Raw genomic sequence first — 12,522 nt, forward strand, 5'->3', positions numbered from 1 at the left:
ATATTAATATTTTAAATGCACCCCCATTTTAGCTTCTTTTCAGCTTATATCCTATGTTTGTAGTTCTTCTGTGAAGTATAAGATACAGTAGTCACTTATATTATTTACGTCTACTATCCATCAACATGTGATCCATACAACATGTATTTTTAATCTTTTGTTGGCAGCTGCCCAGAGTGGCTGGGAAAACCCAGCCAGATGGGTGGGTTAGAAATAAATTATTATTATTATTATTATTATTATTATTATTATTATTATTATTATTGCCAACTCCTAGAGGCCATGGGGGCTTCAGCCCCCACAATAAATATTTAAGGGGCCAGGGCCCCACAAAGTTGATGGGCATTCCCATTCAAATGGTGTGTCTGTACTGTGTCATGTGATCAATTTTGCAGGGCAGGGCTTACCTGGGCCCCCACAATATTTCATTCAAGTCAGCACACCTGATGTGATCTGCTATTTCTATGCTGTCATGTTTGCTTTATTGATTTATAAACTAAGTGCGAAATTACTAAAGCACATTTTAAAGGGGACAAGATTGAATTTTTGGGCTCCTTTAGGAGGAAGGGTAGTATATACATTTAATACACAAATAAATAAATTCCTCTGTTTCCAGACTGAGGCATAGCTGTCAACCTTCCCTTTTTTTTGCGGGAAATTCCCTTATTCCAGTGCCATTTCCCGCTGCTTCCCGCTGCTACCCTGGATTGTTAGATATATTGTAGACTGTCCCCAGGACAGGTGAGGCTGCTGATCCCTTATTTTCAAATCTGAAAGTTGACAGCTATAGACTGAGGCCTTGTTTTTCTGGTGTCTGATCCTTCCTGTAAGTCCCCAGAAACATTTACATTCTATAATTTCCTGTCAAACTAGGTGAGGAAACACCCTTTTCAGATGTGGCAAACATGTTTTCTTGTGCAATTTCTCAGGGAATTTCCAGTTTTGAATTCTTGATGCCATTCATTATCATGAGCAGTGCAATTAGTTGCTGCATGTCAAAAATAAAAAGCAGCGAACAAGCCAAAATGTCATCTGTGTAGTTGTAGTTACATTTATTATCATGATGAGTATTATAATTAACTGCTGCTTGCCGAAACAAAAACAAAAAAAGGAACTTAGTTGTGGTTTCTGTTAATTAAATTAACAATATATACCATGAAGGATGCCATAAGTATATCCTCTAGCACTTAGAGGGAGGGCTAGCAACTAAAATGAGGCATTTATTCATCAGAATGATCCTCAGGTCTTTCTATTTGCAGTTGCAGACTTAAGGACTGTTTGAACATTCAGATTAGGCCATTGTAATCTTGCAGGCTGTTGGGACTGTTTTATAGACTTCAACAGGAGAATCTGCATGTAGATGGAAAAATTGAACTTGTGCTGGGGATAATGGTTCTCTTGGTGTTATGGATGCTCATTCTGCTCCCTCACATAGCATGCAAGGCTCACACTGTTAAATGCAGGGTCTGGTATCCACACCCTCCATTCCACAAGTATCATCAATCAGGAGACCTCCTCATTGGTGCTGTTGTTTCCCATGGTGGCTTCATCTCCTTCTCACCAGATTTCACGATAGAACCTCCACAGCCACTGATGGAAGATTTTTTGTAAGGGTTTAATTTTTTTACTTAATATTGGCTTCATTTATCTTAGAAGTAGAATGATTGGTGGTAAGCAAGCCTTGGGCTGATTGTCATCTGATGCCTTTTTAAAATGTCTTGTGGGAGGGGGGATTATTAGGTTGTCTTTGGTTTTGGTTTTATTATGTGTTCTGTGTGTTTTGTTTTGTTTTTAATATGGTGATTATATGTGCATATTGATGATGATAAATTGTAGAATATCCTTCTGATACAAAATGTAACTCTCATTCTAGAGTATTGCCTAAGAATTACCAGCATATTGTGGCCTTGGTCTTTGCAGTGAAGGAGATTAATGAAAACTCTCAGATCTTACCCAATGTTACCTTGGGCTTCCACATCTATGACAACTATTACAATTCTATGTGGACCTACCATTCTACAATGCTGCTCATGTACAGTTTGGAGAGATTTTCCCCAAACTACAACTGTGATCTACGTAATAAGCTAACTGCAGTAATTGGTGGTCTGGATTCCCAAATTTCTTCTAATATGGCCATTTTCTTGGATATGCACAAGATTCCACAGGTAAGATATGCAAATAAGAGTATGACAAGTTTACAATTCCTTCACAACTCCTTAGTCATAGTTGGGTGCAATGGATGCTTTTGAAGGCAACAAATGAATCTTATCTTACATGTTAGTGTCATCTGTGGGAGAGGGGTGTTATTGTTTTATTTTGTTTTTCTTCTCATTTTTATTGTGCATTTTATGTTTTGTACATTTTTATGCAGTGAACCACCCTGAGAGCTTCAGATGAAGGGTGGTACACAAATTTAAATCAACATCATCCTCATCATTTTTAGGTGCTAGCCCTATTCTTTGGATGAGAGCAAGTTTGCTACTCTCTTTCTCTTTTATTAAGGAAATCATGGGAGTCTTCCTTCTGGAAGAAGTGACTAAGCAGGATTTCACATGGTACAAGGGGTCAATCAGATTGGGAAGTGCATCCTCATTTTAATGGCAGTGCCACCCGCAACCTCTTATTTTTTAAATCTTCATGCCATCTACCTTTCCAATGTTTGGCAATATGGGACTAGGCATTTGACTATACAGGGTGTAAACTGGAATTTCTGGGATATTTTTAAATCAATGTTAGGTTTTTGTTTGCTTCTTTTTGCCTACTCCACATTACCCTGTACTGATACAGATTAGCTTTATGAATTTCTCTGTTTAATTTCCTAAACTGGTAAGTGGATTTGATCATCATCAAGCATCCACTGTTTCTATGCTTAGGTATGAGCACTCCTTTCACTGCCAACCAACTTAGAAGGCTGTTTGGTATGGTGCCCTGTCTGGCCTTCTGGATGCCCCCTGTGTAACATGTACCAACAGCGGTGGGGTACACCAGTCAAGTCACAAACTCCCAGGGATCCCATTTAATGAGAGATGGGAAACTGCTTCATCCCATGCGATTAAACTGATGGAGTTCAGCTGGGGTAGTTTTGCAGAGTTTGGTGTTTTCACCAGTCTGCAAAGATTCAACCTGACTGTACTTAATTATGTTTGGTTATATTTAATAAATATAACCAAAACTGGCCTCCTGATTCTCGCTTCTGGTCTGCAGGAAAACACAGTCTGTATGGCCCGTTCATAACCTATAAATGCCACATTCTCATTGACTTTTAGTTCAAAGTACTTAATTACTTTGTTTTCCCCTCAGAATATTTACTGTGAATTGATTCATGAATCTCAAGGAGATTCTTCAGGACTACATATTATCATAATGCACCCCACTCTGTAAATAGCCCTAGGAAAAAGGTAATTTAGGAAGCTTCCAAACCAGCTGTTTCTTGAGCAGTGATTATTGTAAATTTGCAGAAAACCTGCATGGAGCTTATATAGCATTGCCTCTTTATTAAAAATATTTACATCTCATCCTTCTTAATTTCACTGAATAAAACTCTGATAATTATTCTAAAAATGCATCACTTGCAGACAGATCATAAAACAACTTTAAATTTGAGACACCTTCATACAGTTCACTAACTTTGCAAGTAAAATGGCTGTCAGAGTAGAAATGACTTGTGCCAATAGTGCCAATTTCTCTAGCACTAATGGGTAATGAATGGGAGTTTAAATCACCAAAAGTGATTTTTTTATCTTCAACCTCATCTTTACATGTATCCTTAGCTAACATACAGCCCTGCTCTGGAGACGAACTATAAAACCCCAGGCCTTTTCTTCTACCAGATGGTCCCTAAGGAAGACCTTCAGTATGATGGGATTCTCCATCTGCTTCTGCACTTCAGGTGGACGTGGATTGGGACCGTTGTTATGGATACTGACAATGGAGAAAGATTTGTGCAAACTGTGCTTCCAACGTTTCCCCAGAAAGGTGTCTGTCTTGCCTTCATAGAAAGAATCCCCATTCCAACTTTTATCCCAGAGGTTAACAGCATGGTGGATCGTGGGAAAGAAATAAATGATAAAATAAGAAACAGCAAAGCCAATGTAATTGTGGCTTGTGGGGAATCTTATTCCTTGCCATTTTTTAGATGGTTGTCATTTCTGTCAGGTGTAGACCACATGGCAAAGAAACCCAATGGCAAAGTGTGGATAACAACAGCCCAGATAGAGCTCAATTCATTCTCCTATCAAAGGAATTGGGATATGGAAACTTTCAATGGTGCAATAGCCTTCTCATATCAGTACAATGATGTGCCAGGATTTCACCAGTTCGCTGAGGGCAGAAACCCTTTCAGCACTTCTAGAGATGGTTTCATCAGGGACTTCTGGCAACATGCTTTTGACTGTGCATTTCCAAATACAACAGTGGGTGAGGTGCCTGAGAATATTTGCACAGGAGAGGAGAAGCTGGCGGACCTTCCGTCCATCTATTTTGAAATGAGCATGACTGGCCATAGCTACAGTGTCTACAATGCGGTTTATGTTATAGCTCATGCATTACATGCCATGTCTTCTTCAAGACTGAAAAACAAAGCAATGCTGGATGAAGGGGATCTGAAGCTTCAGAATCAACCATATTGGAAGGTAGTTAGCTAAACATCCTCATGGGGTGTAGTTAAATTAATTTGAGAAGTAAGCTGTCTCCCTATACTCTTTCAGTACTTATGGTTATATCTTCCTTAGTCTTTCTGAAAGCTAGAACCATCATATTTAATTCAGCCATCCAGCAATCTCTACTTTCTTATTCGTTGTGTATGTGCTGAACCCTAAAAGCTTTGTAACCAGTACAGAAATCCACATTTTGAAGCTACGTCTTTTATAATCTTAGGAAAGTTTGCTCCTGCATCTGGCTGCAAAAGTGGTCCAAACAGGATTGCTTTTGTGCGGGGATGGAAAGACTGGCATGCAGCCACTCCAGTTTCTGATGCTAGAAAATTTTAGCAAGGGGAGGGGGGGCAGAGGTATTTAAGGTGATACTTTCTGCCTATTTGTCCTCTTTCTTTCTGAGCACAGGATCCAACCTGCCCTCCCAGTGTGAGTTTAACTGGTTGCCTTATTTGGGGGCAAGGAGGATTTTTTGTCCTTTTCTGTGATTGGCTTACAGAGGCATCCCCCCCCCCATTCCATACTGTCATGCCAAGCTGCCACAGTTAGTGGTGCATAGTGGATCTTTATGTTGATAGGTTATGTTGATGATGGGTGGGAAAGGCAGAGACTTAAACATGCGGTGAGTAGGGTCTGGAACCTGTGTCACTCACTCTTGAGGGGGCATGAATGGGTTTCTAAAAAAGCTCAATAACTTTGCAAAACAAATTAACAAATGCCCAAATTATGAGACAAATGCAATTTCATGACCTACCTGCATCATTTTCTAAACCTTTATATTTTCAATCTAGCTCCATCACTTTCTGAGACATATCTCATTTAACAACAGTGCTGGTCAGAAGATTTCCTTTGACCAAGATGGGAAGTTAGTAGCTGGATTTGATATCATCAACTATTTATGTGGTTCAAATATATCTAAAGTAAAGATTGGAAAGGTTGATCCTAGGGCCTCTTCAGAACAAGTATTAACCATCAATGAGAATGCCATCACATGGGACAACTGGTTTAACCAGGTAGGATCCAGTTAATAGCAGTTACCAGCTACTACTTGTTCCTTGAAGTACTGGATGTCAGTAATGATACACAAAATTAATTTCCTGAGGTATTACTCAAATGAATATACTTTATATAAATTTGTAAAAGTTTATATACTTCATAACATTATGCTTGGCATGGAGAAAATGGATAAAGGTAAAGGGACCCCTGACCATTAGGTCCAGTCACGGACGACTCTGGGGTTGTGGCACTCATCTCGCTTTAATTGGCCAAGGGAGCTGGTGTTTGTCCGCAGACAGTTTTTCCGGGTCATGTGGCCAGCATGACTAAGCTGCTTCTGGCGAACCAGAGCAGTGCACGGAAACGCCGTTTACCTTCCCGCCGGAGCGGTGCCTATTTATCTACTTGCACTTTGACGTGCTTTCGAACTGCTAGGTTGGCAGGAGCAGGGACGGAGCAACAGGAGCTCGCCCCGCCGTGGGGATTCGAACCGCCGACCTTCTGATCGGCAAGTCCTAGGCTCTGTGGTTTAACCCACAGCGCCACCCGTGTCCCAGAGCAGTTTTTCCGCCTCTCACATAACACTAGAACCTGTGGATGAAACTGAAGACAGATAAAAGAAAGTAATTCACACAGTGCATACTTAGACTATGGAACTTATTCCCACAGGATGGCCACCAACTTGGATGGTTTCAAAGTGGATTGGACAAATTCTTGGAGGTTCAGGCTAAGAATGGCTATTAGTTATGATGACTATGTTCTGCCTCCACAGTCTGAGGCATCTGAATAGTATGGGGTGGAGCAAAAAGTGTTCCTGTTCTCAGATCCCCTTGCAGGTTTCCTACAGGTCATTGTGAGAACAGATGCTAGACTAGATGGGCCATTAGCCTGATCCAGCATATGTTAGAATTAAACCGATTTCAACTCATATTTTCATTATTTATCTTAACAATTCTATCAGGTAATATTCAATAATCCAAACATGAAGCAAAACTCATTTAACTCTGAACTGATACATTAAGCACTAGATGGCATTATAACCAATATATATATATTCCTCTAATATACATGAAATCTCCTCTACACCCACATTCCTGGTACTTTTTACAACTTTTTACTACTTTCCAGCATATTTCCAGCATATTCCAGTCCATTGGTGTAGAAGGACACCACTAGTGGTAATGGTTGAAAGACTGGACAGAGATGGGTAGAACAAGATGAATTCCAAATGCTAATCCTAATTTTCCAGTTTGATAGTGATAATTGGGCATGCATTTGTGGGACTGGAGTCCCAAGACTTCAAAAGCATGTTAGCATATGATGGAACCATGCATTACCAGCAGCCATTCTGCTTGTTAAAGATAAATCTGAAAATGAAAAGCCCACCTCGAAGCTTTAAAGGTCACCAAAGGAAAGATTATTGGTTTTTGTCCTATCTGCTTTATGAATTAGACACAACCTATTTCTGAATGTGTGGAAAGATGCCATCCAGGTTCTAGCAAGAAAGTGAAGGAAGGGAAGCCATTTTGCTGCTATGATTGCATCTCATGTCCAGAAGGAAAGATTTCACATGAGGAGGGTAAGGCTTATATTGTATAGGTTTATTAATAAAATGAATGCAGTCTAGAGGGATAGGTTTGTAAAGACCACTTTAAATAGAGATAGATAGATTTTCTATGTTGCACTTCACCATATGGCTACAGGGCCATGTAGAATATAATGAAATATGTCAATACACACCTCTAGGAATCAGTTAAAATATTAATGCAAAATAAACTCACAATAAACTAAAATAACAGTGGATAACCTAAGATAATTAAGGGTATGACAAATTTAACTAAATCTCCCCCCCCCCCCAAAAGGAAAACACCTAGAAGAATAGTCATAAACTCATTCTATTTTTTAAAAAAAATGTTTGAATGAAAAGGTATGAATCAATATATGTTATTTAAATATATGTGCAATAAGGTCTGGTGAGACCTGCTGCCACCACAAGATTCTGTTAGGGTTGGTGCTGCCGCGAGGCCCGGCAAAACCACTGGCATACTTCTGGAAGCCTGTGCCACACTGGAAGTGTGGCATGGTTCCTGAAGCATGTCGGTGGCTACAGCATGCTTCTAGGCCTTGGCAGAGGCCCTGTAGATGTGGTGGTGGAGGAAGCAGGAAATCACAGATTGACATAAGAAGCCGGGGCAGCTTCATGTTGGTCTCCTACTAAAAGTGAACCAGAAAATATCACCCTTGGGTCTGGAAAAAAACATACTTTCTTCTGCTGTTTTTCTTGAACATGATAACATCATAATCTAGTTTGTTTGTTTACACAAAGTAACTTGAAACAACTTACAACAGAATGCCACTTCTACACTTGAGTGGAGGCAAATTTGCCACACTCCATTTCCCCCAGGAAAGGAGATTTAAGTGGTCTCTTCCTGGAGAGGAATTGTGGGTGGCCAACCTTAATGTGTGGAGCAATCATAGAGAGGGGGAGCAGGCTTTTAAGCTTTGATCCTCCCTGAATGCTATAGACTTCTCTTTGGAGAGCCCCACCCCCCACTCCTTCCCAATGCAATGTAGGCTGGGGTTAGGTGGTCATTTCGGAGCTGAATAGGAATTTGGGAGTGAGCCCATAATTCACCTTGATATTTCTCTATTATGCCTACTTCGTACTCTTTAGTTTAGTTAAATTGTCTGTTAGTCCAGACAGAAAATACAAGCCAAGAGAGGTGGGATAAATAACTGAGGAAGTATTGGGTTAAGGACACTCTTGAGTCACTTTATGCTGCCTTGATTGAGGTCATTGGGTGTGCCCTTTAGGCTGGCATGCACACTGGGGTGAATGCTAACCTGATGGGGCCAGTGTGTGCTTCTCGGGTCACCTACCAAAGGTTATTAGAATTTTCTTTCCAATCTTTTGCTCCAAGGTGACAGGTGTCTCCTGTAAACATACCCAGGAGTAGGAAGTGACATGTTTCCTTCTGTCTTAGGAAACTTTTCCGTTCAAACTATATTTTGGTTTTGCTAGCTTTAATTTGGTTTTTAGATATATAATCTCAGATAATTCTGTGTCCCGAGTCTTCCTTTGGGTATATAGACAAATACATAACACCCCCCTTAAAATCAGCATTAAACTATGAGTAAAATCTAAAATGTAGGCACCATGACTATGGAGCTGGCTAAGTAGATCACTGTCCTTAGTCATGAACAATATTTGGTGCTTTGTTCCAGATGTATGCAACTATCACAGAGAAATCATTACTTGAAGAGTGATGTACATTTAATACCTCTGAGAGGAACAGATATAGATATGTTTATGGGATGAATATAAGATTGACAGAGACTCATTTCTTTTTCAGACATGGGTGACTGCTTTAAGTGCCCAGGTGAACATTATCCAAACAAAAACCAGGATGCATGTATCCCCAAGGAAATAAATTTCTTGTCTTATGAAGAACTATTGGGGGTCAGTTTAGCCTCTTTTTCTCTCTTCTCTTCAATTATCACAGCTCTCGTACTAGGAATCTTTATAAAGCACCATGACACTCCCATTGTCAAAGCCAACAACCGGGACTTGACCTACACTCTCCTCCTCTCCCTCCTGCTCTGCTTTCTTTCTGCCTTGCTATTCATTGGTGAACCTCAGAAGGTGACATGTCTCCTTCGGCAAACTGCTTTTGGCATCATCTTCTCAGTGGCTGTTTCTTCAGTGTTGGCAAAGACTATCACTGTGGTTCTGGCTTTTATGGCCACCAGACCAGGATCAATAATGAGAAAATGGGTGGGAAAAGGACTGGCCTACTCTGTTGTCTTTTTCTGCTCCTTTATTCAAGCAGGCATCTGTACGGTGTGGCTGGCAACTTATCCCCCATTCCCAGATGTTGACATGCACTCAATGACAGAAGAAATCATACTAGAATGCAATGAGGGGTCTGTGGCAATGTTCTACTCAGTCATTGGCTACATGGGCTTCCTGGCCATGGTCAGTTTCACAGTAGCTTTCTTTGCCAGGAAGTTACCTAACAGTTTCAATGAAGCCAAGTTCATCACTTTTAGCATGTTGGTCTTCTGCAGTGTTTGGTTATCCTTCATTCCTTCTTATATGAGCACCAAAGGAAAATACATGGTGGCTGTGGAGGTTTTCTGTATCTTAGCATCCAGTGCTGGGTTGCTGGGCTGTATCTTTTCCCCAAAATGTTATCTAATTTTGTTGAGGCCAGAGCTGAACAATAGGGAACAGCTAATAAGACAAAATATTTGTTGAATGTGTCCGTGAATTCTTCTGTAATCTGCAGTGCCCAGCACAATATGTGTATGTTCTAGAATAGCTCTAGATTTTTTCCTTGCAGCATTTGTTGTATGTAAATTTTCTTTGCAGCTCTCCAAACACACTCTAGCAGTTTGTTACTAGATCTTGTCATATGTACATCCATGCCCATGAACCCATATCTGATATGCATAAGATCTTTATTCTTTTTAGTGTGTTGTTGTTGTTGTTTCCTTTATTGTGGGTTATGGCTTGTTCCAGTAGTTGTATAGAAGGCATGGGTGTTGAACCTCTCTCCTCCTGAGAGTCATATTTCATTCTGGACAACCTTCTGAGAGGCATGTATCAGTCCCTCTCTGTCCATCCAAGGAATGAAGAAGCACTGTCAAACTTCAAGGAAATATTTCAGACAGGTAAAACCACCCAAGGAATGTGTAAAGCAGCACTGGTATATGATCTGGCGGCCAAGGGAAAGCCTTAATAGAGAGATGTGGAAGGATCACCCTTAGCCCTCAGGTCTGAGGTGCATTACCCCTGTTCTAAGCAGTCATCCATAATTTGTAACAGCCAGGTGAACTTTGCTTGCCTTTTGTGCTCATTGTCACATGCTTTTTGGTAACCTCTTCCTAATCTGAAACCAAGGTAGCAAGATGCAGCCATCAGTCAATAGTGGTGTATTTCCCCTTCCTATTCCCTGGCTAAGTTTCACCACCAGATATAGCCAAAGCATCTACAGTTCTAAAACTGAACTATAGGCAGTTTGAAATAAATCTAAATATTTTCATCCAGGAATACCTGTGCCTGTATGTGCATGGTTACACTGCTGGTATACTGTAATTGAGAGAATGAGTATGTGTACCCTCTACTTCTTCAGTTACCTTTTTGCTTGTCTATAAAACAATAGACAGGGTGATGATACAATGACTACTGCAACTGAAACAAGAGAATAGCACCAGCAATAGTGCAGTAAATAAAGAGTTCACTTGTAATTGTTCAAGATAAAATCTATTTTGGAAAGAGAAGAAATGAACTCTGAACCACTGATATATTACGAGTACAAGTGAACTCTTTATTTACTGTGTTTGTTATTGTTTAAGATAAAACCAATTTGGGAAACAAACTACTTTTGTCATTTTTATGGATGTTTATGGTTTGTTTACAGATTATTGTCTAACTAGCATGTTTTATTTATGTATGGAAGTGATTTTACCTTATGCTGGTCTAGGACTGTAATAAAGATTTGGAATTTGCAATATACAGTTTGTGTATGTTACTTTAAGTATATATACATTTAAGTGTATATATATATATATATATATATATATATATATATATGGAGAAATGTGAAATGTGAATTTAAAATGGTGGCTATGTTTTAATTTGTGCATTGTTTTCGAAAGTGCAAATTTTGCAAATTTGCCTTAAAATGTGATGTAAAGATCTTCTCCAGTTAGGCATTTAAAAGCTCAAATGCATATTCCTAGTCTGATAAGTGGAAAAGAAAACTTCTATTCAGATGTGATAAACATGTTTTCTTTTGCAATTCCATAAGGAATTCCCACATTTGAGTTCATATCACAGTCCCCTTTATGTATAAAAGCTATAATTAATTTCTAAAATCCACTGCACAATTACAGTTTCCCCTTAGAGAGCTAATAACACAAACTGAGGATGGCACAAAAATGCCCTCTAGCAATCACAGGTATGATGAGGGACTAGGAACAAGCATGCATACACCACTCTTATCACTTTACTTATACTTTATATCTTGGACAAATTCAAGCATATCATCAGCCTGACTGAGGATCCAAGTCAAGTCACCGTAACCACAGAGAATATCATGATAATGATGCAGGTGGAAATATAGGAGAATCTGGACGCAGAGTGAAAGGTGGTGATCAATATGATAGTATTAGTTGTCTTCCTGCTAATACTGCTTTCTCATATTGCATCTGAGGATCACTATGGTAAATGCTGGATCCATACTCCACACCCTCCACTTCAAAAATATCATCAGTTAGGCAACATCATAATTGGTGGGATTGTTTCTCATAGTTTCATCATTGTTAATTCAGTAGCCTTCACAACAGAACCCCCAGCACCTTCATTTGAAGATCTTTTGTAAGGAGCTAATCCTTTTTAACTTGTTTTGTTTTGTTTTGTTACTTGGTCTTAGTCTTAGAAGCTGCAGTCGCATAAAAAAATGTTTTCTTGGACTGTTGAAAAAGCTAATGCATTTAACAGAAAGCTGCAGAAAGAAGCAAATTCCACATCGCAAAGCAAAAAATTGTCTACCCCCAAGAGAGTTCAGAGCCTCCACATTGAAGGAAAGGAGTTAGCATTTCCCAGATTGAATCAGCTCTATTCATTTTGCCCACATGGAGGAAGATGTACTGGTAACATAGTCCACCCACCATTGTAACAGGATTGGTCCAAATATGCCTCTTCAAATATGACTACTACTGTTACTACTATTGTTAAAATTTGATGGTGGGAGATTCTATCATTTCTTACATTTCTTTTGAAGTTAAGGTGGAAAAAGAGAGAGAGAGAGTGAGAGAGAGAGCAGGAAGAATTTTAGCTCTTCTTTCTTTTACATACACCTGCATCTCA

The 12,522-nt window shown here is 39.6% G+C and overlaps 1 protein-coding gene across 1 annotated transcript; it reads left to right on the top strand.

The window, feature by feature from the left end:
* Positions 1 to 1,389: 1,389 nt before the first annotated feature.
* Positions 1,390 to 11,776, top strand: LOC308460789 (vomeronasal type-2 receptor 26-like; the record flags this gene model as incomplete). The annotated part of the gene is made up of 7 exons (XM_080977324.1): positions 1,390 to 1,607; positions 1,874 to 2,165; positions 3,771 to 4,631; positions 5,444 to 5,665; positions 7,101 to 7,227; positions 9,002 to 9,624; positions 11,693 to 11,776. The coding sequence occupies 7 exons, from the start codon at positions 1,390 to 1,392 to the stop codon at positions 11,774 to 11,776; spliced, it is 2,427 nt and encodes an 808-aa protein (XP_080833450.1).
* Between the last annotated feature and the right edge of the window lie 746 nt (positions 11,777 to 12,522).

This window comes from Podarcis pityusensis (genome assembly GCF_964106645.2).
Source record: "Podarcis pityusensis genome assembly, chromosome: 13".
Taxonomy (NCBI): domain Eukaryota; kingdom Metazoa; phylum Chordata; class Lepidosauria; order Squamata; family Lacertidae; genus Podarcis; species Podarcis pityusensis.